The sequence below is a fragment of the Eptatretus burgeri genome, chromosome 1 (assembly GCF_056783735.1).
Source record: "Eptatretus burgeri isolate ZD-2024b chromosome 1, Ebu_testis_v1, whole genome shotgun sequence".
Taxonomy (NCBI): Eukaryota; Metazoa; Chordata; class Myxini; order Myxiniformes; family Myxinidae; genus Eptatretus; species Eptatretus burgeri.
In genome coordinates, this window is record NC_140961.1 from 36,891,941 (window position 1) to 36,917,480 (window position 25,540).

At 43.8% G+C, this 25,540-nt stretch overlaps 2 protein-coding genes across 4 annotated transcripts in view; both read right to left on the bottom strand.

Moving 5' to 3' along the window:
* Window positions 1-148: 148 nt before the first annotated feature.
* The window catches only part of LOC147034254 (uncharacterized), a 25,601-nt gene continuing 209 nt past the window's right edge, over window positions 149-25,540 (bottom strand). The window contains exons 2-6 of one of the 3 annotated variants that reach the window (XM_085879467.1): window positions 17,911-18,039; window positions 15,646-15,783; window positions 6,114-6,333; window positions 2,211-3,055; window positions 149-1,644 (exon numbers count right to left, since the gene is read on the bottom strand). In XM_085879467.1, coding sequence (XP_085735593.1) covers window positions 149-1,525 — 1,377 coding nt within the window. In that variant the 5' untranslated portion in view covers window positions 1,526-1,644; window positions 2,211-3,055; window positions 6,114-6,333; window positions 15,646-15,783; window positions 17,911-18,039. Of the gene's footprint in view, window positions 1,645-2,210; window positions 3,056-6,113; window positions 6,334-8,665; window positions 15,784-17,910; window positions 18,040-18,764; window positions 18,846-25,540 lie in introns of those variants that run through there. The other 2 variants (XM_085879457.1, XM_085879451.1) reach the window with 2 other exon arrangements.
* Window positions 24,842-25,540, bottom strand: part of MRPS15 (mitochondrial ribosomal protein S15) — a 62,946-nt gene continuing 62,247 nt past the window's right edge. The window contains exon 9 of the mRNA XM_085879482.1: window positions 24,842-25,540. This exon is cut by the window's right edge and continues 329 nt beyond it. The gene's annotated coding sequence lies outside the window, so the exon portion shown is untranslated.

Below are 25,540 nucleotides of genomic sequence, written 5' to 3' on the forward strand. Positions count from 1 at the left end.
TTCATGATGAAATAAATGAATAAATGAATTTTTGTAAATTTCATTGAAATCCTGACTTCTAGGCAATGGGAATATTTCTGTTACTGAAAATCCTGACGTGATACAGCAAAACGGTTATGATTTTTGAAATCAGCGTCCCCAAATTAGTCTAAATCACTTTACACATCTCCAGTAAAAATTTTTTGTTGTTCAGTGTTATGCGTCTTGTTCGAGTCCATGGCACTATATCCTGGTTGCCCTTGAGGAAGATCAACTTCTCAAAGTTAGGCCCAGCTGACAGTCTTGACCTCTTGGGCCTCAGAATGTCCTTGCCGAGAGAGAATAGCCATTCCACTGTGGCAGACGACGGAATTGGGGTGTTGTACTTCAGGAAGAAGTAGGTGAGGATCTCCTGCCCCATGAAGTCAGAGTCGACCATGCCCTCCTTCCCATCAATGTCCAGCCAGGTGTCGACAAGTTTCTTGGCCTTCTGCTTGACACTGGTACGTGAGCCAGCGGCCGTCCACCCAGCGAAGAGGTCGTCATGCATGCTGCTGTCGGCGGAGCTGGTGGTGTTGTCACCGTTCCGGTCCCTCACGACCCTCAGTGCTCTCTCGACCTCGTCCTTCATGGCGGCCTTGACAGAGACCGTTAGGTTTCTATCGAACCTGTGCAGCCAGTGGAGCCGGAACTTTGGATGGAAGGCAGCTGCCAGCTGGCAGTCCCGGTCGTTCAGGTAGTGGTTGAACCGGGTGGCGATGGCTGCTACCAGGACGTCGACCAGTGGCTTGCAGATGGCGAAGCTGTTCCTCATGTTCCTGAGCTTCGTGAGGGTGATGGCCACTGTGGGAAGGAGGCTTCCAAGGTAGGCGTTCTTCTCCGCCTGGATAGTGTCAAGGGAGATAGCCACTTGGGACATGACTTTGGCCCACTCCTTCAGGAAGGTTATCTCCTGGTCGTTGAAGGCCGTGAGTTTCTCCATGCGGTTAAGAAACCTGTTCAGCTCAGTCTTCTTGGTGGCCAGGATGTTGTTGAGGATGACGATCGAGTCATACAAGGCATTCCACCTTGTCTTGCCAGGGACCACCAGCCTCCTGCCCAGTGCCTCCTCGATAGCGTCGCCCACCTGAGGGCTCCTCCCCTGGGCATTGAAGAGTGCCTGAGCCTTGCCATGGGCCTTCTTGTTGAGGGTGTTGAAGGCAGCGACGGCGGGGCCCGTCTGCTTGAGGAGGCCCTTGCCCAAGTCCAGCGTGGCCACCAGATTGAAGGTGTGAGCCACACACCTCATGTGGACTGGTAGACTGGGGTGCTCTGGTTCCTCATCAAGGAGTTCGCCGAGGGTTACAATGTTGATGGCATCGTCACCCTCAGCCGTGTCATCCTCGTTGTCTGAGTCGGCCTCAGGCGGTTCGGCAACATCGTCGAGGTCAGGCAACAGATCCACCTGGCCGCCATATTGGGTGAAAGCCTTCACGAAGTTGGACCCGTTGGTGGTTGTCCTGACTACCTTGTCCTGAATGTTGAAGCGCTCGTGGACCTGGACCATTTGCCTCTGTTATGACATCATAAGTGTGGCGACCAATCAGATGGGTACAGGTGAGGACAGCATGCTTCCTGGCCCTGGTGGTTGGGTCAATCCAGTGAGCTGTCATGCCGAGGAAAGATCTAAAACAAAGAAACAGACATAAGAATACAATTTATTTTCTTAAAAAGATAACAAGTTTTTAACATGTCATAAAATTGCCTATTCTACTATCTACATTATTGAATAGATGATATAAACAGACGATTGAATATTAATGTTTCTTTTTATAATAATTTGCGTAAATTAAACTAATATAAAACATACTAATCAGTGTGTTAATCAATAATCACTTAATCAGCGATTACTGATTAAGTGATTAATCGATTAATACACTGATTATGAAGTTTTATTTTAAACATTTTAAAATGAAAGTGAAGCTGCATTTACGCAAATTATTATAAAAAGAAACATTAATGTACTACAGTCTACATTATTAAATTGTGATTAGTACTGATTAATGATTAAGTGATTATTAAGTTTTATTTTAAACATTTTGAAATTAAACTAAAGTTCAAGTTACGTCAATTTTTATAACAAAAAACAGTAATATTCACTTTTTTGCATAATTATTTATTTTACCAACTACATTAAAACTTTTAAAGTAGTTAGTACAATAAATATTTATTAATACATAAATGATAATTACCTATTGTGAGCAGTCCAACAGTCGGCAGTGGTCGCCAAGTAGGTCAGCCCATCAAATGTGTTGATGACGGCCTCCTCGACTGCCCGTTGTTTGTCATCAATGCGCCTGCTCAGTGTGCGGCGGGACAAGCTGACCTTTGTTGGGTTGAGGGTCCTCACCAGGTCAACAAACTCCTCAGACTCAACCAGTGGAGTGGGAGTATGTTGTTGATGAAAAGGCGGACTATCTTGTCGTCAACAGTGGACTGGCGTACGGCAGTGCCAGTGCTCGCTGAGCCCAGGGCCTCGCCGATGGTGGGCTGCCGGACCTTTTTGGCGGGCAGCCTGGGGGTGGCAGAGCCAAAGTTGTGCACGCTGCTGTTGCCGGAGGTGTGGTGGCGGCGCTTGCCACGGCCAGAGCCAGCCTTGATCTCCTCCTCAAAATGGATAGCTACGGATGGGTGTGTCCTCTTGATGTGGGACTTCAAATTACTAAGGCTGGTGACATGGCCTCAAACAATTTTCTTGGTCGGGCGGCATTTTTGGCACTCAAAATAGAGTACCTTTTTGTTGTCCTTATCCTGACGGCTGAGCTTGAAGTAACGCTCCAGGTGGGGCCAGGGGTTTTGGAAAGGCTCCTGGTCCTGGCTGGTGGCGGCCTGGCTGCTAGATGGCTGAGAAGTTTCCGCCACAGACAGAGAGTCAGATTGGGACTCAGAAGTTCCTGAGACAGAGGCTATCTCAATGTCACGAACTTCTTCTTGGTGTTCCATGGTTGTAGATTGTCGTCTTGTAAGTTGCAAAGAATGCTTGGTCACTGGTAAGCAAGAAATGAACGCTGTCAAGTTGACGATGATACTGAAGAACCTGAAAAAAAGTAAAATGATAAAAATGTTATCGGACAAAAAATTAACAGATATTATCAGACTAAAAAAAAAAAAAATAAAAAAAAAAATATCGAGTTATCGGAAGTTAACTGGTCCGATAACGATAAATGGAAGTTAACTTCCGATAATAGTCCGATAAAAAGTTAACTTCGACAATTATCTGTTATCAGATTATCGCTTTTGTGCCCAACACTGCCCTTGATGAGGCCGAAGAACAAAGTGTTTCTTAATTGGAGATAGGTTGGTGGCTTCTCAGATTTAGTTCCTTCCACTCTCTCAGCCCTCTAACTAGTGTAGGCATATTTGTCATGAAAAAAAGGATTCGTGTATTTTTTTTTGTTAAAAGCAAAAACTCACTTGATTTTGTTAGATGATACTATAAACATGAAAAAAAAAAAATGAGGGTGGCATTTTTTTCTGAGCATTCTAACGGCCTGAAATCCAAGATGGCCACCACCGTAGCAAAACGCCCTAAATTTGACACTAAAATTAACTTAATGTGGTTTAATTTTTTTCCAGCATGAACTGCTTGGAACCACTCTCAACAAGACCCGAACCATTTTGTTTTGCTATCACCGCAAAATCTTCCGGGAAAACTGTCTCGCTGTATAATAGGATAATGCATAGAGGATTTTCCGGGAAAGGCTTGGATGTGGTGGAGCTTAATTAATTAATCGTTAGATCATGTCATAATCATTGTGAATGAGTTTGGCTTGGAACTTGTATATAGAGGTGACTATAATAACAATAACTTTCACCTGACTACTAATCTTTTTATTTTGCACAATTTGAGACAGAGGCTGCCTTTTTATTTCAACATGGCGGCCGGAAAATTGACGTTCGAATCCAGTCATCGGCAGCAGTTTGTTCGCTTTATGTTAAGGTTCCACTTGTCCATTTTACGGTGTACTAACATATTATTTTCTTCTTTTGCAGGCTGCACGTACCCACAGCAACCATAACCCATGATAACATAGCATAGAGACCTTGGATTAACCAAAATGGCAAAGTCTTCATCTAACAAGAAGTCAAAAACGGTGGATTTTGAACTATGCTTTATTTGCCAGTTGAGCAGCAAGCAAACAGATTATACAAACTATGTGCTTCGTCCTTCTTTGCCTTCAGTAGAGAAAGTAATTACAACAACTGATGTTCGATGTTCATATGGGGAAACAGAATTCTCTGCATTAAAGAATCGCATAAAAGGTTTGTCTGCCCATGAACTGTTACAGAATGGTGTTTCATACCACAAGACATGTTATAAGGATCTCACAAATAAAACATGCATTGAACGAGCCAAGACCAGATATGAGAAAGGACTAGAGACAGGCAGTGTCAGTGATGTAAAACAGAAGACAATAGGACGACCGCCAAAATCTGATGCTGCATCTACAAGTGGTTCCACATCACAGCGATCTACCAGACTTTCGACAAGTCAGGCTTTCGACAAGGATATGTGTGTCATTTGTCAGGAAGACAAAGCAGACAAATTGCACGACGTCTCAACTGAAAATATGGGAGCTCAGCTCAAAGCCATTGGTCAACAAACAGACAGAAAACTTTTGAAAGTCAAACTGAGCAATGTTGTAGGCTCACCTGATCTTCCTACAGCAGTTACTGAGGATATGAAGTATCACCTTCTGTGCTTAGGCCATGCAAAGCGAGACATAGAAAAAGCTAACAGACCTCCAAAACAGCATGTTCATTTTGCACAGTTAGTGTCTGACCTGGAGATGCTCGACATGGTGGAAACTGAAATGAATGACACATCTAACAGTTCAGCTTTGAATATGAACGACATTGAACAATCATATGTTGGTTTGCTAGAAGCCAATGGGTTCCCTTTACCCGACAATCCGCGATACAAACCATACTTAAAGCAACTGATTTTGGACAACGTTGCTGATGTGCACTTCACCAGGCCTCCAGACAAAACCAAACCTGAGCAGGTACTTTCTACAAAAGCCAAGGAAACCCTGTTAGCTGGTGCATTGGCTACCGATACAAAAGACTGAAGAGAAGATGTGAAAGTCCTTCTGAAAGCAGCTAAAATACTGAGAAGAGACATTGCAAGCGCAACCCCGTGGAAATTCGAAGGAACATTTGATAATTATGAACCACCTGCAATTGCTTCAACTGTTCTGCAAGCATGCTATCCAAGGTTTACATCAGGTTAAAACAAGCAGCAGGGCCGAATCTATGAACCAAAGCGTATCTGTGATGGCACAACATTTCGTATGTGCATACAAGTCTGATCGGCAGACAACACTTTAATCCAAAATATTTCCCTGAAGGACTTCTTATCAGATATCCGCACCAAAGGAGAACTGACCGAGTATTTGGCTGACAAAGTTTTATGTCACAGCAAGAGCTCCAACAACAGACTGAAAAAACTTATGGTGACCTCAGGAACACAAATCAAGGGCAATGTTGATATCCCAGACTCGCTCCTCACTCACAGCCAGGAAGAGGCAGACATTTTGCTTGTACTGCATGCTCTAACTGTCCTCAATGAAGCAGAACTTTTTGTCAGTTCCCCAGACACAGACATCTTGTAGTTGCTTGTCTACATGTATCCAAACTTACCGACATCCACAACCTTCCTTACGGGAAAGGGCAGGCTGAAGAGGAACATTTCTGTGCGGAGCATATACAACAACTTAGGACCAAAGCGCGCTTCTGCACTGTTAGGTTTTCATGTTCCGACAGGTTCCGATATGTCTGGTAGATTTGCTGGCAGAACCAAAGACTCGTGCTTCAAGGCATTTATGTCTTTTGATGATGAGATCCTGGATGCACTAGCAATGCTCGGGAATGACATTGATCTGCCCGCTGATGTATGCTCTCAGCTGGAACACTTTGTCTGTATTTTGTATCGATCCGAAATCTACACAAAAGTGAATGAGCTCCGTTGGTTCCTCTACTCAAATCGTGCAGCCGAAGGAGAAAACCTCCCACCAACTTCTGGCTCACTGGACTTACACATTCGTCGGGCACATTACATATCCACGATTTGGAGAAAAGCTTGTGAAACTCACCCGTGCCTCCCAGCACCAACTGCATTTGGTTGGACATTTGATGCAGGTTCAAGTCACTTCTCTCCAGTTCGCTGTTTGAATCCACCAGCTCCTGAAGCAACATTGCACCTCATAAAGTGCGGGTGCAAACGTGGATGCGAAGGAAGTTGCAGCTGTCGCAAGAACAATATCCCATGTACGGAAGTGTGTAGATGCTGGGTTTTCAGCTGCAACAACAAAACTGTCCAACCAGGGATAAATGAAGACTGTGAAGATTGAGGTGTTACTTTCTATGACATTCACAAAATAATAATTCACTTGATATCCATTGTTAAAACTACTAAATGAAAGCCAGGCATTTAACCAGTATTACTTTTTGCATCTTCCTGTTTAAACGATTTAAGAGATTGAACACTGTATTGAACAGTAATTCAAGTATTTAATTTTATTTAGATCTGTTTGTTGGTTTGTTAATTATGTATTCTTTGTGAAAAATACATGTCTTTAAATAGGTAGATACTTGGTTTGTAATTACAAAATCCTGTTGGCTTAGTAATGCATGCAAAGGGAGAAGGTATAGCTTACATTGCGGGTGCACGGTGGCCATTTTGGAATTTGGCATGTAGATCATACATATAACATAAATTTGATGATTTCATTAGATTCCTGGACTCAGAAAATATATATTTAGACACTTCATTTGTAATTGTATCACATGTATTCGCGAAGATATCGCATTATTAGTGTTCGGCGGCCATTTTGGACGCCATCTTGGATTTCATACCCTTAGAATGTTCAGAAAAAATGCCACCCTAATTTTTTTTTAAGCTTATGATACCTTCTTACAAAATCAAGTGAGCTTTTGCTTTTAACATTAAAAAATACACGAAATTGCAAATATGCCTACACTACTGGTCCTTCTCCCTGATGCACTCATAATTAATACCGTAACCCCCTCCAAATTGAAATCCCCAAATCCAGGCTTACTGCAAGCAGACCTCCATTCTTTTGTTCCTCTTTTCGCCTGTTTATGGATGAGCCTTCCAGAGACAGTTCAATCACACTCTTCCCTCCAGGCCTTTAAAAACAGGCAGTGCACCAAAATCTCACATCATCCCCATCCATACCAATGATCGTTGTTACCCCCATTAACCCAACCAAACCAGAAATAGCAGACTTGGCTTGTTCTGCAATGGGGTAAAACCAGAAAATTCCAGAGGGATGAGAAATTGTCTGCAGTCGATCGTAATGAAGTGAACAGGAAAGCCTAATGGAAAGCAAACCCAACTGAGGGCAATCTCAGTTCCTTCCACAAAGCTCGGAACAAGTGTGTATCTACCCTCAGGAGAGCCAGAAAACAACATCTTTCTCATCTCAAGTCTGAACTCTCAAAACTCTCTCCCTCCTCAAAATCCTGGTGGCATTTGAGCAAATCTGATTCTGGTGTATGTTCCCCCTCCATCCCCTCCCTTACCTCAATTGGCCGCACTGCTGATACCGCACGTGATAAAGCTGAATGCCTAAACTCGGTGTTAGCAGCTAAATCTTGTGTCCTAAACCCATCACTTTCTCTACCCACCTTACCCAGTCGCACCCAGCTGTCCCTGGACTCTGTGTCCTTTTCTCCTAACAGGGTGGAGAGCTTGCTTTCAAACCTCGACTCAGATTCTGCAACCGGTCCAGAAGGCATCAGCCCACGTGTTCTCAAAGCCTGCTCTTCTGCTCTTGCTCACCCTCTCTCTGTTCTATTCACCCTCTCATTTGCTCAAGGTCTTCTGCCATCTGCTTGGAAATCAGCAAACATCACTGCCCTGCATAAAAATGGTGCAAAAAACAGATCCCTGCAACTACAGATGAATCAGCCTTCTCCCAATCATCAGCAAGGTTATGGAATCCATCATCGCTTCAGACATGAAATCCTTCCTCTTCTCCAATGGCTTGATTTCCGATCATCAATTTGGTTTCAGACCAGGTCACTCTACCCTGGATATGCTGCTTCTGCTCTCCCATCAATGGATGGAGGTCCTCAATGCCTGACAGGAAATCCGAGCCGTATCCCTGGACATATCACGTGCTTTTGACACAGTCTGGCACCCTGCCTTACTCACCAAACTCTCTTCCTCTGGTATCCAAGGCCATCTCCACTCATGGCTCGCAGACTTCCTCTCCTGTCGCAGTCAACGTGTGGCCCTAAATGGAGTTCTTTCATCCCCTCTTCCTGTCCAGGCTGGAGTTCCTCAAGGTAGCGTTCTGGGCCCTGTTCTTTTTCTGGTTTTCAATGATCTCTCCGACTCTCTGGAAAATTCTCTATATCTCATTGGTGATGACTCCACTCTCTGCCGTATCATCTGTAATCCCTCAGACCGGCAAGCAGCAGCTTCTTCGCTCACTGCAGATCTGGATAAAATCACAAACTGGTCCAACATGTGGAACATGTCTTTCAATCCAGACAAATCTCACACTCTCACTATGTCTCTTCGAAAGGACCGTTTAGACCCCCCCCCCATCCACTTTCTCAACAATCCTCTGGAAGAAGTCTTTTCTTTCAAGCTTCTGGGTCTCACTATCTGCCATGACCTTTCCTGGGAAAGTCACATTTCCAACCTCGCCTCAAAAGCCAGTCGCCGACTCGGAATCCTCCGTCGTGCAAAGTCCTTCCTCGGCCCTCTTGAGCTCCTGACCACTTACAAAGCTTTTGTCCATAGCCTGATGGATTACTGCTCTCCCCTCTGGGCTGGTGCTCCTGCCTCCCACCTTTCTCGGCTTCACGCTGTCGAAACCAGGGCATTTAGGATCATCGGCATCTCCCGTAATGAAGCTGAGTCTTTGGGCCTCTCACTCAATCACCGCAGGTTGGTCGGTGGTCTTTCTGTCTTCTACAGTCTCCTCTCCTGCCTTGCCCCCCCTGCTCTCTCTGCGATTTGTCCCCACCACATTTCCACAGGGCGCTCAAGGTCCTCCAACAAACCCCCTTCTGGTAAAACTACCAAAATCACGAATCACTGCTCACCTTCACTCTTTCATTCCTCTTTTTTCCCACCTTTGGAATAAACTCCCTCACTCTATTCTTTCCCATTCTTCCCTCCAGGCTTTCAAAACAACTGTTCACCACCACCTCTTATCCCCCATCCAAATCCTCGATCTTTTCTACCCCAGATAATCTGCCCAGGCCCACTTCCTTCAATTCCCCTGCTTTCCTTCCTGAAAGTCCCTGTAATGTCCATCTTCTCTTCCCCATGTTCCCCGTACCATCCCCATCCCTCTCCCTTCCACAGATCTCCTAATGTGTCTGTTCCCCACTATTTTGTCCCTCCCACTCCCCCCCCCCTCGTGTCTCATGCCCCCTTGCTGTGCGTTGTGTGTTAGCTCTCATACGAGCCTCAACAAGGTATACAAAAAAATATATAAAACTATAAAAAACAGACACCGAAGATGTGGCATGATTCCATCCCTTCCAGCATTTAGATGAACTAGTGCATGCCCGTAGGTGCGTGCACATAGGTGCAAACAAAACAAAAAACTTTCAAACCGCATGCCAGAACCGTCTTCTGTACAGGGGATTGGAGTCATCAGAGAAGCTTGTCGTTTCTCGTAGGGCTTTGGGATAGTCCTTTGTGCACTTCAGGTCTGCCATGCAAGGGCTCGAGATGTTCCATTCCCCACATGGGCCGTGAATCATGTGTGATGTCATGATACGGTGTAGTTCCGGATTTGTGCGTTTGTTAGGAATCTCAGCAGAGACCACGCGATCGACATCTGCTGGTGTTCTGGGCTTGTCGCGAGGTACCACAGTCAGGAGCATGTGTATATGGGGAAGGTTACGCTTTTGCATTTCCTTCACCATCACATAAGCGTCCACATGCCCCAAGATGTCATTCTTGAGGTCTGCTTTGAGTGCTTCCACCTTCATATGAAACACCCGGGCGATGATATCAGGTCTTTCATTGGCTGACTGACCCTCAAAAAGTGATTGTTTAATTTCTGGCCACTTTGGGTTGCAGGTGAATGTTAGGAAAAAGTCAGGTTGTCCCTTGATTCGGACCAAAGCCATTGCATCCTGAAATTCTTTGGCATACCAACGTGGCGACCCATAAATTGACGGCGGCAGAATGGTGAGGCATCCAGGTCACACCTCAGCGTGACTGTTCAACGCATCAACGATGATCTTATACTTTTCTGCCTTAATTAACTTCTGGTTGCAGCGAATCCAATTGAGACGGTGCGACTCAATTTTTGCCATCATGTCGCATACGTACTGCTGTGTCAACTTTCCACCACGAAGTAGTAGATTGAAGTGATGAGTAGGATCACGTACTTGGAGATGGTAGCGGTAGAAAGATGTTGGCGTTATCCCTGCTAACTCAGTGTGGTACCCCTGGGAGCCGCAGGGTAGCAGAAGTATGTATGATAGAGGATCATACGCTGGATGCATGGCGTCTATTGTCTGTAAACCTCCTCCTCTGAGGTGAACACCGACTGCCAGCCTTCCAAACTGCTCTGTTGTCATTGCCCCTGGAGCAATGACAGCCACATCGCTGTCTGGTGAGGGAAGGTTGACGGTACCATGATGAAGGTCTCGGCGCCGCGTGCGACCTCTTAACACAATTTTCAGTTCATTTGCGCTATCATTATGAACCACAAACTTAATGGCTAATTTGAATTTCTGGACGTATGGGTTGCACTCATGAATGGCCTGTTGTGCTCTGAGCAAAAAATTCTCATTCAGGCTACTGTTCGAGGTGTGGGCACGACGAAACTCCAGCTCATGGGCTGGATCGTGAAAGTAGATCTGAGCAAAGCGTGGGGTACAACCCAGATCGGCAAGAGGAGCACCAATGTAATGGTAAACCTTACCTTGTATGCGCACTCCAGGATTGAAGCCAGGCATACCTATCTCTCGGACAATGATACTTGCCATTGCCAGCGCGTTGTTATACTGTTTCGCGCGCTTCACAAAGTCCTGGTTAAGAAAAAGGTTTTTAATAGCATCTGGAGGTTGTGATGGAATTGAACCGGGTTTTGGATTCGTAGGATCATGCTTAAGGTCAACCTTGCCGTGGTTGCAGCAAAATCCTCTTCTCTCCTCGGTCCACACAAAAGCATCACAATGTGAGCATTTAGTGCATTGAAATAATGAGGTCCTGCTTAACGCATGCCTGTACTCAACATGAAGTTGCTCTCGGAAGAAATCGGTATCATCGTATCGAGCAAGGTTGCGATTCTCACTGTGAGCCTGCTCTAGTCTCGCACGGTGTACGTCCTGATGGCGCAGGGCATCCCTTACTTGCCGGTCTTCTCGCTGGTGAGGGATTTCTTCTGCACGATGCCTTGCCTCGCGTCCAGTGTTGTCTGCCAAGCGAGCAGCTCGTTCTTCATCCGTTTCTTCTGCACGACACCTTGCCTCGCGTTCAGTGTTGTCTGCCAAGCGAGCAGTTCGTTCTTCATCCGTTTCAGCTGCACGACACCTCGTCACGCGCGTAGCGTCGCATGTCAAGCGAGCAGCTCGTTCTTCATCAGTTTCCTCTGCACGGCGCCTTGCCTCGCGTTCAGTGTTGTCTGCCAAGCGAGCAGTTCGTTCTTCATCCGTTTGAGCTGCACGACGCCTTGTCATGCCCGTTGCATTGCGTGTCAAGCGAGCAGCTCGTGCTTCGTCAGATTCCATTGCGCGTGCACGACGCGCAGCTTCGTTCCTTCGCTGTTGTAAACGACGATTGGATTGGGGCATTGTGTTTAATAAAATCGAGAAAGTACAGAAATCGAGAAAGAAAGAATACAGTAAGTCAATAAATCAAGAAAAAAAATCGAGAAAGAATACAGTAATCGTCACTGACTGGATTGGGGTATTAGGTTTAAGAAAATCGAGAAAGAAATCGAGAAAGTACAGAAATCGAGAAAGAAAGAATCGAGAAAGAATACAGTAATCGTCACTCTCCGGAAGTGAAGTCCTCACTGTCCGGAAGTTCGCATATGGCAGTTACGATTATTCGCAATTTATTCTTAATGGCCAATTATTCAATTAGCGCCAACGTATTTTGCCTTTTCCCAATGTCATCGCAAGGAAAAACACAAAGAGAAGAGGAAAGAGGAGAAAAAAAACGTGCAAAAAATAATTTACGTCCTGCTTCGGAGCATACCAGCTGACTCTGATGTTCCCCAAATTTATGCACCGTCTAATATGAAAACGATCATAACTTGGGCCATTGTGTTTATCTATAAATGCGCATAAGAAATCGAGAAATTATTAGAATACACGAAGTCATCACTCTCTGGAAGCCCGTACGTTGTAACCTGTAATGGGGAACGCGGCTGAGCTTCCCTTCACCATCGGCCACGCCCACGCAACAACGTGTCTTCCCATTGGTTTGGTAAATAAATGGCCATAACTTGCGAAGCACTTGTCCGATTAATATCAAACCTTGAAAAGGCACATCCTCAGGTCCCCAGCAATATATCTGGCAAGTTTCAATTAGATCGGACCAGAGGTTGTCGAGATACAGTGGTCTCACTCTCTCACACACACACACACACACACACACACACACACACACACACACACACACACACACACACACACACACACACACACACACACACACACACACACACACACACACACACACACACACACACACACACACACACACACACACACACACACACACACACACACACACACACACACCTGGAATTATAGATAGATGGACGACACCTGTGGAATAATAGTTGGGATTTGCAAAATAAAGACCTCCAAAATTTGGATTTCCTGTATAATCACACGCATGTGGGGCGCATAAACATACACGGACACAAAATGTATCCAATTGGAAATGAAAAAAGGGAATTTCAGATCACTGATGAATGGTCGATAGTTTTTGGGGAAACATCAATCCACACTTATGAGGGGTGCTCAAAAAGTTCTAAGAACAAAATACAGTCCAAGAAAATTTATGCCAACTTTTTATTTAGCAATATATAGGAGTATGTAAATATATTTTCTTTATAAATGAACATGCACCTGCAGGATAGCCTAGCCTTAGAAGTATGCGCAGTGCGCACTCGCCTCTGATCTGACTAGCCAGCGCTTGAATCTTGATCTAGCTGTCAACTGCCACACTGGTGGCTCGCAGGCAGGACGATGCCTCAATGTGTGTACCATCCCTCAGATGGACGTTAAACTGGGCGTCTCGTCTGCCGGTATTAGTTGGTGGACATTAAAGATCCCACGGTGTCCTTCACAAAGAGTAGGTGAGCTATCACCAGGACCATGGCCAAATTTAAAACGCCTGCAACTTCACTCGAATGATAAGCCTGGCCAGCGGGTTCGTGAAAGAGTTGGGCCTCACAAGATGAAATAATTGGGGCCATTAAATTAGTTGGAGTAGACCAATCATTAAGATTGATGGATGGATTCACTACAATATTGGCTGTTCGGATTGTTGTGGCAAAATTGAGCCATCCATCCATTGGGATCATCCTCTGTGCAGATCGTTGGTGCTGCTTAAGCAGTCTTTTTGGCTATTGGACACAATCCTGGACAGGTTGCCACTCCGACACAGTATATCAGCAAGCTGGCACTCATTTTTGCTGACCTCGGAAGGATGACAGGCAGAATCAACCCCACCTGGTATTAATTCAACACTGAGTGGGATTTTAACTCAGGATCCTTGGATCCCAAGCCCACGAGCCTATAGTTCAGGAGCCATGGTGTTGAACCTGGTTTTGCCAGGTAAAGTTTTTTTTCTCTGCTGATTCTTGTAGCTTGGGGGTACCTCTTCAAAATACAGTGTGGGGGGGGGGGTGCCCGGTGATATCCCTTGAGCATTTTTAGATATTAACCCCTTTATGCCCGAAGCGCCAAAATCCTAGAAAAATAGGGATTTATGAGATTTCATACAAAATACTCAAATCAACTGCATCAAATTTGCTTTCTCCAATGTTTATTCCGAAAGGAGGTCATGTACAATGTATTGTCTTGACCTGGGGGAGATGGCCCTGCTCCCTGTTATGTTTCGTGTTGTATCCATGGAATTCTGGGAAGTTGTCCTGAGTAAGAACATCCTGTGAAAAACTAAGGTCAGCTTCTGAAGCTCTCCTAACCACAACTACTTGGTGAGTAAGTGGCTTCAGGGAGCAGACAGCCTTTGTGGCTCTATTTGGTGGCAATGGAGGCTGTTTGGGTCCGTGGTATCTGTGGATGTCTATGTCATATGGAATGTGTGGTGAATCTTTAAGGATCCTCTTGATCTTTGGATTGGTTTGCTCCTCCCCCTTCTCAGGGGTCTGCAGGGGTCTGCGAGTACTGTGTGAGAAGGACAGCGAGTGAACGTGTGGACTGCCTACCATTCTGTGAGGATATGTCAGCATCAAAATTATCTACAGTAGCCTGAACTAGACAATCGTCAGCATTAGATATGCCACATAACTTCAACTCTGCTACTGCTGCCTGAGATGCAGATTTCTTAAACCTGTGATACTCTTGTGTATGGACAACAGACACCATAGGAATACATGCTATTGATAAGCTTCTTGGACTCTACCATCTTTCCTGCAAGGTCTACTTGCAAACAAGTCGTCTGGGACTTGACAATACTAGTGACAATTGAACCTATGAGCAGTGCAGGAAGGGTATTATCCAACTTTGAAGAAACCTTTGCTAACAACATCAACAGAAAGTCACTCACCGACTCTTTGATAACGTCCTTATTAATGCTGATGTTATGGTGTTCCTCGTCAGTAACAATGTTTTTCACATCCTGAATTATTTGCTTGCGAGCTTTCGTTGCGATTGTCTCCATCTCATCCTAGTCATCCTTCACAAGTCGGAGAGTCTGCGAGGCACAACTACGAAAAGCAATGATATTAGCTATCCCAGGTGAGGATAGTAAAAGATCATCATCAAATGTCTGCTGGAGTTGCCAGATAACGGTCCTCCTCGAAAACTTATTCCCATCAAGGTCTGTATAGGCTGCAAACAGTTCAACGGAATTCCACATTTTTGACTGGTCAGCTTTCATCATCTCTACAACTGACTCAAAGGGACGATCTTAGTCAGTGTCCTCTGAACTTCCACAACTAGCGGCCTGCCCTGGGAGTGACCTAAAGTTGACAAATCTTTGTCGACAGTCCACATGGTACCGGGCATTTGCAGCATGCAGATCACCAAGTGTCCCTTCAAGACGGTGTTGGACACTTTTTACAACATCATCATTTCGCTTTCCACAAACTTCTTATAGAGACTTCTTAGTTTCCAATTCTCAGAATAAGATTGCAGCTCTCCATCTGGACGGGTTCTTTTTGTCGTTTTTAAGATTGGAAAACTCAACACAGAAAACACAATGCTTTTGAAAATCGAAAGGTTCAGCCGAGTCCCCTGACTGTGAGCGCCTCGTCACCTTGCGAGGAATATTTGAATCTGTTTCTCCGGCTATCTGACGTTTGTGATGTTCAGTGTGAGTCTTTGAGGTGTAACTTGAAACACAACTTTTATGGCATTTCAATGTGAATTCATTGTTCTTGTCAAATGTTTTTTGAAGCTCAAAGTGTTTTTCATCACCATATATCTTGCTGCACCGGATAATGTTCGTTATTCTGACTGCTCCTGCACAGATCAACGGTTCCTTCTTCGCTTGGCAGTTGAACCTCCAACTGAAGTAGCACTCCTTAGGCGCTGGATCCATAACCAATGTAAACCCTGCAAAGAAAAGAAAAGAAAAGAAAAGAATGGGTTAATATACATACATGTCAATCTAAGGTATGTACATGTTGTCATATTGTAATATCTGACAATGTTCAAAGGATATCACCAGGCACCCCCTTGTATTTTGAAGAGGTACCCCCAAGCAACAAGAAACATCAGAGAAAAAAACTACCAGGCAAAACCAGGTTCAACAAAATATCAGCCTGAGACTCCCGGACTACTAACCATTAAGCCAACACCAGGCATAGAGTTGAGCCGGTTTATAAGAATCTCGCTCAGTGTAATAACATGAAGGTAAACCTGGGGAAACTATTACAAAGATTCTTTAAAAAGTGACTGAGCATGGAGAGAGAAGCCAAAACTTGGTTACAACGAACACAATCACAGAGCGAGCCAAGTATACATAGTATGATCTTTTGGGTCGTACCTTTATTCCAGACACGACATAAATTAGGATCGAAATGCTTTGTGCGATACACCTCGCGACCAATATCATGATTTAACAAGTTGCATGCCACCTTTATGACGACCCGAATCCGTTCAGGGCATTGATCCAGCAAGCTATTACATTTCTCAAGCAAATTGTCTGCAACCCCAGCGAAGTTAAACTAATTTTGTGGATCACGTGCAGACCAAGTAAAGTCACACAGAACGATCGCAAACCATGTGCAGTACATCATAGGTGGTGCCTGGTAGGGTTGCTTTGCAAGAACTGGATCCTTCATCGTCTGGGGTCGTCGGTGTTATGGTGGAAGAGTAATTTGTCAATGATGATCGATTAATCATCTATGCCCGTTCTTCATTGTGCGGCCCGCGAGCCACTGGCTGCCCCTGGTGGCCTAAAGTGCGGCTCCGATACGTGGCCGATAATACACAAATGTGAAAACACCCCCATCATAATCCGCCATAAATGCTATGAAATTAACCCAATGGTTTCAAATGAGTGTTCCAATGCGAAGCGTAAAAGTAACATCACTACATCAGTCGATGACAGTTTGCAAACAATTATGCTTGCTTGCGGTGTCTTGCAGGCGGTGTGACGGCTCTCACACTGATGTCTTATCGGCAAAAGTGGCCCCCATATAAAAACATAGTGAAGATCACTGATCTACGTGACAAGAGAGCTGTTTGTGTGCCTGTCTGTATCTGTGGGTGTTGCCATTTTTCTCAGAGATGGACCTTCATCAAATTTTCAGAGGTTCATCAGTGAATATCAGGAAGTGTTTCAGGCAAAAATAAAAATAAATAAAAAATTGGAAATTAAAAAAAAGGAAGTGGGATTAAAAAAAAAAAAAAAATTCCAATCGCTCTGTCGTGCCTCAGCCTTTATAGCTATGTGAAAGGTAATAATAAATGATCCCTGACCCCATTCATTAATGGGTGTTGGGGAAAGTGTTTTAAGCTCCAACAAAAAGTAGAAAAATAAGCCAATAAATCACTAAAAAAATAAAAAGTAGAATAGTAGAAAAATAAAAAGTAGAAAAATAGTAGAAATAGAATAGAAAAATAGAATAGTAGAAAAATAAAAAGTAGAAAAATAAAAAGTAGAAAAATAAGCCAATACGATTTCTTCAAAATGCCAACAAAGATGGAACAGCACCGGGCAACAGCGCCGGGTATGCCCCCATCCATCCATTGCGACCATACTCTGTACAGAGCGTCGGTGCTGCCAAAGCAGTCTCCTGGGCTATTGGGCACAATCCTGGATGGGTCACCCCTCTGACACAGGATACTCAAATGGCTCAATCATCCCAGCCAGCTGGTACTCATTTTTGCTGACCTCAGAAGGAAGACAGGCTGAGTCAATGCCACCGCAGTTGATCCCAACAGAAGTAAGGTGGGTAATATATCTTTGATGTCACAAAATGCTGAATCTGTGAATGTTACTGATGGAAAACCTCACATAATTTCCTCATTCTGCTTTAAAACTCAATCTCTATATTTTCATTCCAATCACAAATACTATTCCATTATTATAAAAAAATACAATGTAACAAACACTTGTGAGGTAAAAGAAGAGAAACGCCATTCTGACATTACATCAGAATCGGGAGCAGCTTTGTATGGATCAAAACTCAAAATCATAATTGTATTGAGGAATTTACGAAGCCTCCAACCCACCTGAGGGCCCTCTGTAGGTAGGGGCAGGCTCGGACCCCAAAAGGTTCCACAGAAGGTTTGGCAGGGCAAGTGCCAAAACTGACAGTCGTTCAGGGATGGACAGCCACTCCTGCTTTATAATATAAGATACTGCAAAATATATATATATATATATATATATATATATATATATATATATATATATATATATATATATATATATATATATATATTACATACATAGGATTTATTGAAAGCCTGCCAAAGGATTGGAGGGGGAGCCAAAACCTGCCATAAAAACCTTTCCCGGACCATTACTCCATGTCCAACAGCTTGGCAATTGAGGAGGTTGAGTGCAATAGACGATCAAAGGGGGAACAGGAAAAAAAGACCGCACATTGAGTGGATGAGTGGCAGAAAGGAAAGAGGTGGGGAAGGTTCAGCAGGAGTAGAAAAGAGCCAGGGTGGGTGTGGGGCGAAGCATGAGGTGAGGATAGGCAGCACACTCTTGAAGGATCAGAAAGAGGGACATGAGGCAACAGCGGGATTTGGATCCAGACGAGATTAGAGGAATGCAGGAATAGAAGTGAGCATTCAGTTTAGTATTGAAGAGTTTCATTTAGATTGATGGATGGATTTTGGTGCATTTAGATTGTAGCCTGGGGGTACTTCTTCAAAATACAGGGGGGGGGGGGGTGCTCGGTAATATCCCTTGAGCATTTTTAGATATCAACCCCTTTATGCCCGAAGCGCCAAAATCCTAGAAAAATAGGGATTTATGAGATTTCATGCAAAATACTCAAATCAACTGGATCAAATTTGCTTTCTCCAATGTTTATTCCGAAAGGAGGTCATGTACAATGTATTGTCTTGACCTAGAGAAGATGGCCCTGCTCCCTGTTACGTTTCGTGTTGTATCCATGGAATTCTGGGCAGCTGTCCTGAGTAAGAACATCCTGTAGAAAACAATTTAAACACCCGTCCAATAATATTAATTAACCAAATTACAAAACTCAGGTGTGAAATTCTGGTACAAATGCACAAGTGACTTTGCTCGATAACTTTAGATGTTCTACATGTAGGTGAGTGAGTGATGAAATATTTATATATTTGCTTAGTAAAACATATAAAGTCTGAAAAAAATTTTTCACCGCATTGTATCTTTACATAACCTAGATCTTCTTTCGTATGCAGCACAAGGCTGCAGGGTAGCATCACTGGCTGAGGGCCCTCTGTAGGTAGGGGCAGGAATTTGTTCAGGGTGCTGGCAATAGCTCACCTACTCTTCATGAAGGACACCATGGGATCTTTCACATCTACCAATTAATGCCGGGAGACGGGACACCCAATTAACCGCCCATCCGACGAACAGCACACACACATGAATGAATCACCCTGCCTGTGAAAACACCAGGATATCAGTTTATAGCTAGATCGGGATTCAAACCCAGACTGGACAGAGGCGAGTGTGTGAACCACCTCCAGAAAATTCTGCTAGCCTTTTACCTACATTTCCAACCATGTTGTCTTGACAAGGTCTTCAATCAGACCTCGAGTCCCTATGCACTTAATGCAGAGAATGGCACAATTCCAAGAAGACCAAGTGTGTTGCTTCATGTTCGGAAAGCAATCGAGTCAACTTACTTCTTGGAAAGATATTGGCATAGCCATATGGCGTGACCTTAAATAGTCAAAGCACAATGCAGATCGGTTCTTTCAACATTCCTTATATCAGATTCAAGGGAATTCTTAAAAGATTGACAAACAACATTGCAGGACAGATCCGCAGTCAGTCAGTGATTGATGCGTGGAACAAACTTCCCAAAATAGTAGTGTTATGCATCTTCATTGGAATCCTTTAAGGGTCGACTCGAGCTGGTTACCATATGGTAGACATGAAAGGCTATGTAAATAAATCATCATGAAAAAGGCGAGTAAATGTCGATTCTTCCATTGCCGAGAAGCCACAAGTCCTATCTCTGATGTTTTCTTTTTTTTTGAACACCATAATATTAACATTTTTAAAAAGATCGAAGAGATAATAAAGTTTATCAACCAAGTCCAGGTATCAAAAGGGATCATGACCAACTATCATCCCGAGAGAAAAAAAAACCAATCATATTCATCATACCACAAGAATATTGGACCTGTTTTGGGTGTGTGGACGACTCCAGAAACAGCAGCTGCAATTGTTGCGAACTCCTTTTCATCTTAGAAACCACGACAAGTTGCCCTAAGGGCATAATGAGTCAACCATAATCATGTGACACCACTGATAGAATTGTTGTGCTTTTGTTTGAATGTGTCGATAAAAGAACAGCTAACATCATGGCTTTGCTACTCAGCTTTCAATTCTGTACAATCCGATTCCTTTTGGGTGTATAGTAGCCAAGGCAGTGCAATTAGCAGCAGCTATTACATGAAAATAAGTCAATCTCTATGTCTGCAGTATTGGATGTTTATAACAAGAAAGACAGACTTTTTGTACAAATTCAGGTTGACAAACTTATGTTCTACAGATTATCAAGAAAGCTTCATTTATTGACACTAAACTCTTGGATGTAATAAAAATGCACCCTGCATTAACCAAGCCTGTTCTTGGGTAATGATTGAAAGAGTCTGGGCAATATAGCACAATGTCACATTTGGTTGATGAGTCAAGGAGAAAGAAAAAGAAAAAAAACTTCATCTATTACTCAAAGGAGAAGTGTGTGTGTGTGTGTGTGTGTCCATCACTTTATTCTAAAGGGTTCCTGTTGTCAGTGCACAATAGAAATGGCTGTACGAAAGCCAATAATCGATTTACTTGGGAGAAAAGCCAATAATCAATTTACTTTGCAGGAAAGTCAATAATCGATTTACTTGGTACAAAAATTTGTGTCCATTTAATCGTAAAGATACCCGTATCAAAAGTCAGTATTTCCATGATTTAAGTAGTAGTAGGATTGGGAGCTTAATACAGCAGTTCAAACGGTACATTTATTAATCTACAACAGCAGGAACCCTTTAGAATGAAGAGTCACAGACATGGAGGATATATTGTAATACTTCTCAAAGCAATCTATACTAATAAATGTCTGTGTGCGTCTCCCTCATAACTCCAAAACCATGAAACCTAGCAGCCTTAAACTTTGCATGCATACTAAGGTAACTCCAAGGTAGTGAATGAGTAAAAATTGGGTGTTTGTGTTAATTAAAACCAGCTTTTTGAAGATGATTGACGGCCTTATTTAATTATATCCTTTATCAGGCACATTCTCGGCCACCTCGCTGGCATCTTAAGGCGTCCTCAGTTCCTCGCTGGGGACTTGATTCGCCATTTTGTTTGGTCTGCTCAACCATGCCTTGACTTGGAACAGGACGATTAACAAAAATTAAAAAAAATTTCACGTTCCTCACTCATATTATCGAATGCCTGTTCATCATACGCACAAATCGCTGGATATATTACAATACTTACAAACGCCCAGAGAGGCCAGCGTTCATGGCTTTTATTTCTTTTCTGCACATGCCATATCCTTGAGAATCTCTTAAACTAAGCCAATTACAAAACTTAAGCTCCAGGATTGAACTTAGCAGCAGTTCCGATTGCGAATTTTTTTTTTTAAGTTCATTTGTCCAATTCGGACATTGCTTGGGCATCTCCGGGAGGTGTTTAATATGATGGATCATTGCTTACCAAGCCAGCCATTCCTTATCAACCGTTTCGTTGTCGTGCTTAAACCACTTGGCGAGCGCTCGACAATATTCACACTTTACTGAATACTATAATCGATTGACTTGAACAAAGTTCAGGGGTCACTCACCTGCATTGGTCACGTGTTGTTCTGCGGTGGAATAGGCGGTGGCTGGCTCGCCGAAAATGTGAAATTTTATTTTACACGATGTTTCCCCTTTGTGTACGATCTTCCATGATACGACCTATCACTTTGACATCGATAAATACAAATTAAAAATTAAACGTTTAGTTTTTAAAAATTTCTTCGATACTAGAGGCAGGAAGGCAATATAAATTATATGATCACAATGAGTAAAAAATCTTTTCAGTTGTTATGAAGTTATGAATCACCAGATCACGGCAGGAAAGCTGAGAGGTACGCATGCTCACTCGAAATTGTCTAACCTGGGTTTGAATCGTGACCCAGCTATAAACTGTCATCCTGGTGTTTCACACACAGGGTGATTCATTAATGTGTGCGTCATCCCTCAGATGGACCTTAAACGGAAATCCTGTCTTCCGACATTAAAGATCCCCATGGACATGGTGTCCTTCATGAATAGTGGGTGAGCTCTCGCTGGCATTGTGGCTAAATTACAAATTTCTGCCCAAACTACTACTGGGAAGGCACTGGCAAACCACTCAGTATAACCCTTGCTCAGGAAGCTGCGTCAGCGGCACCGATGCTCAGTAATGAGTATGGCACATCAAATATCAAGGAAATCAAAGACGTTCAAAAAAGGATAGAGTACGGACATATATAGATAGGGGAGGGGGAGGGAAAGACAGGAAGGCAGGGAGAGAGGGGAGGGAGTGGGGAGGAATGGGCAGGGAGAGGGGAGTTGGGGAAAGAAGGGAGGGAAAAGGGGGAGTGGTGCAGAGACAGAGGAGTGGCAGAGAGACAGGAGAGTGTAGAAGGAGGAGGAAGAGAGGAGGGGAAGGGATGGAGAGAAAGGGGGAGAGAGGAGGGATAGAGGAGGGGGAAAAGGAATGATTGGGGTGGGGGGGGGGAGAAGAATAAGTTTCCTTCTGTATCCACCCTGTCCACCCCATTCCTCCCTACCCCATTGTTTGTCCAATTCTCCCTCTATTTTGTGCAACTCCACTGTTGGTGTCCTCCCACCCCCACTCCCACCCTAACCTCACTACTGTTCCTTTTGTCCTGATCCATTTAGTGCTAGCTCTTCCACGAGCCACGACTCTGTATACAAGTCAAATCTTATGTTGGCAACCATTGTACAGGCTACATGGGCCAAATGGGCTCATTCTGTGTTGAAGTTACTTGAAAGGGAAGTCTTCTATTATATTGTTATGTTTGTGGGGGTAGATGGAATGATTTAATAAAGAAGTTTAGCATTGTGTCGAGTTGCTTGGTCCATGGAGGAGTAGAGGCATCTCGATGCATCCAAGTTAGGGAATCTGTGAGCTTAAGTGTTACGTGTCACCACACAAGGGGTGGTGCGGTATTAATTAGCCGAGGAAGTAAAAATAAGTCCCCCAGTATGTGATTGCCCTCTGTGGTTTTCCCTATGTTTTATATACTACGAGCCAGACAGTAAAGCTGGGAAACTTGTCCCTGAAACAACAACAAACAGGAGAAGCCCCGCCTTCCCGGGTTTGGGGGCGAGCAGGCCATGCCCCGGAGGCGGAGGATATAAAGTGCATTGCAGAGGGCGTGGGAGGTTCCTACTGCATGGGACGAGAGGGGAGTGATCGAAGACAGGAGAGGCTGGCACATTGGACGGGTGGATTGTGAAAGGTTTCAATCTGGAAAGGATGGGAGTTTGGCAGAGCACACACACGAGGTCAGTGTGAGGACTGCATGATGCAGGTGGCACCTTTGGAAAAGGAAGGCTGGAACGTTCTTGAGCCGACGTGTGGAAAGCATCTTGTAGCTTGCCTGGCGTACGTCTACCCTGCGACGAGAGAAGCACCATTCTGCCTGCGTGTGCACCTGCTGGTGGAGACGCCTCCATTCTGGGTTCGACAGGGAACAGCTCTGGCCCAAGCTGAGTACCAGTGTACTTAGAAAAGGGTTTTTTTTCTTTTCATTTTGTCACCCTTTGCGTTTGCGCCGGTGTGCGAGGCCTCGACCATAGGATTATTACTGTTTGAATTATCGTCTTGTAAGTATTTGTGCATATTCATTAAATGTATTCCTTTTGAACAAATTGCATTCGTATAATTGTAGTAGGTTCATGGTTTAAACCCCTTGTGTTGTCCTGGTGCAGTGCTCCTGTGCCGTAATCCTCTGCCCGTCCGCTATTGCCCTCCACCATGCCGTTTGAGTATGTGTTGAAATCTATGTCAATCAACGTGTCCGCCTCCTCTTAATAAGGAACCGCTCGGCTGTCCCGGGAAGTTGGCGGTGTTAACCGCCTGCCACCACAAATTGGGTTGGGGGGTTAACTTAGGCCGACCACACCACGACAATATATTGCGAACCGTGGTGTCTGTGCATTCATAGGCGGTATAAGTAGCTCAGAGCTTTGGTTCCGAGCAAAACCACGAGTGCAACACACAAATGACCTTTTTAAAGCCGATGAAATATTATTTAAATTGATAGATTAACTTAAACTTTCCCAGTCAATGGGGACAGATACTTTCGCTAGCTTTTCCCGTCATTTGGGACTTGTACTCTTCCTAGTATGTATTATAAGATATCAACTTTTTGGACGAGTCGATCAGGAATATCTCGAACTGTTTCGCTGTGTAGGGGCACACCCCTTTCTTGCAGGTATGTTTACAAGTACATTCGGCTTCTTTAAAAGTTTTTTTTTGTAGTTTCATTCTACCATCATTATCTGGCAGATATGAAATATGGCCAGGCCACCCCAATTTACTTCGTTTCTCGGGATTTCTGGGCATGCACGTCGGGCAAATGTAGGGCAGATTACGTCATTTCTAAAGTCACATTTTCATCCTTGTCACACACCATCCTGTCCACCAAGCTTCGTCTGAATCCGCCCACCGTTTTGAGATATCGTGCTATATATCGTTTTTGGCTTCATCAGCTCTCAATGACGAATCATTTACAAAATTCTAGCATCCAGATCTTCACCAAAATCGAATCAATTCACCCTTGTCACACACCCAACCCACCTACAAAGTTTCGTCTGAATGTATCCATAACTTTTTGAGATATCCTGCTCATAGACAGACAGACAAACAGGGGTGAAAACATAACCTCCATTCACTTTTGGTGGCAGAGGTAACAATAACACAAACAACGTGTTATAAACGATCCTTTTGTTCTCGTGTTTCACTTCATTTTACCTCCTCATTGAAACTCAAACATAGACATGCAATATGCAAATGGAGATAACCAGCATGCAATATGTTTGTGAAGTGCAACATGCTGTCTTTTGATTAAACCCGTCAGCAAAGAGTTGGATAGACATGGCCAGTTCATATAAATGGTTCAAGATATATCCTTCTTGGTGAATGAATAACACATTGCAGCATTTATCCTCGTTTCAACAAATTGTGGCTTGGTACCAATATTGTGCAGACCCATTAAATTTGTGGAGCATGTAGCATGTCATCAACATTCAGTCCATACATTAACTTTCTATACCTGTGTACCCACAATCACATATTCCATTTTTCAAAGAATCTCTCATGGAAGATTCATAATACAGGAATAAATACCATGAGAAAACGTCAATGGCAATATATAGGAAATCTGTGTGATAGTAAGCCAAAGGTTAAAGGATTTATTTATTAATTTAAATAAACCCACTGCAAATAGCACATGCTGGTGCTGCACCGAATAGCTGTTGGTTGTTGGATCCGATTTCTATAGAAATTAAATCCAGGAAAGGACTGCACTATCAAGCCGTCCCAATTATCTATTTCAACACGAACAGATATCCAAATAACTGAGCCAAGCCAAGCCAAACAGGACATTTTCTGGCCGTGCAAACATAATAG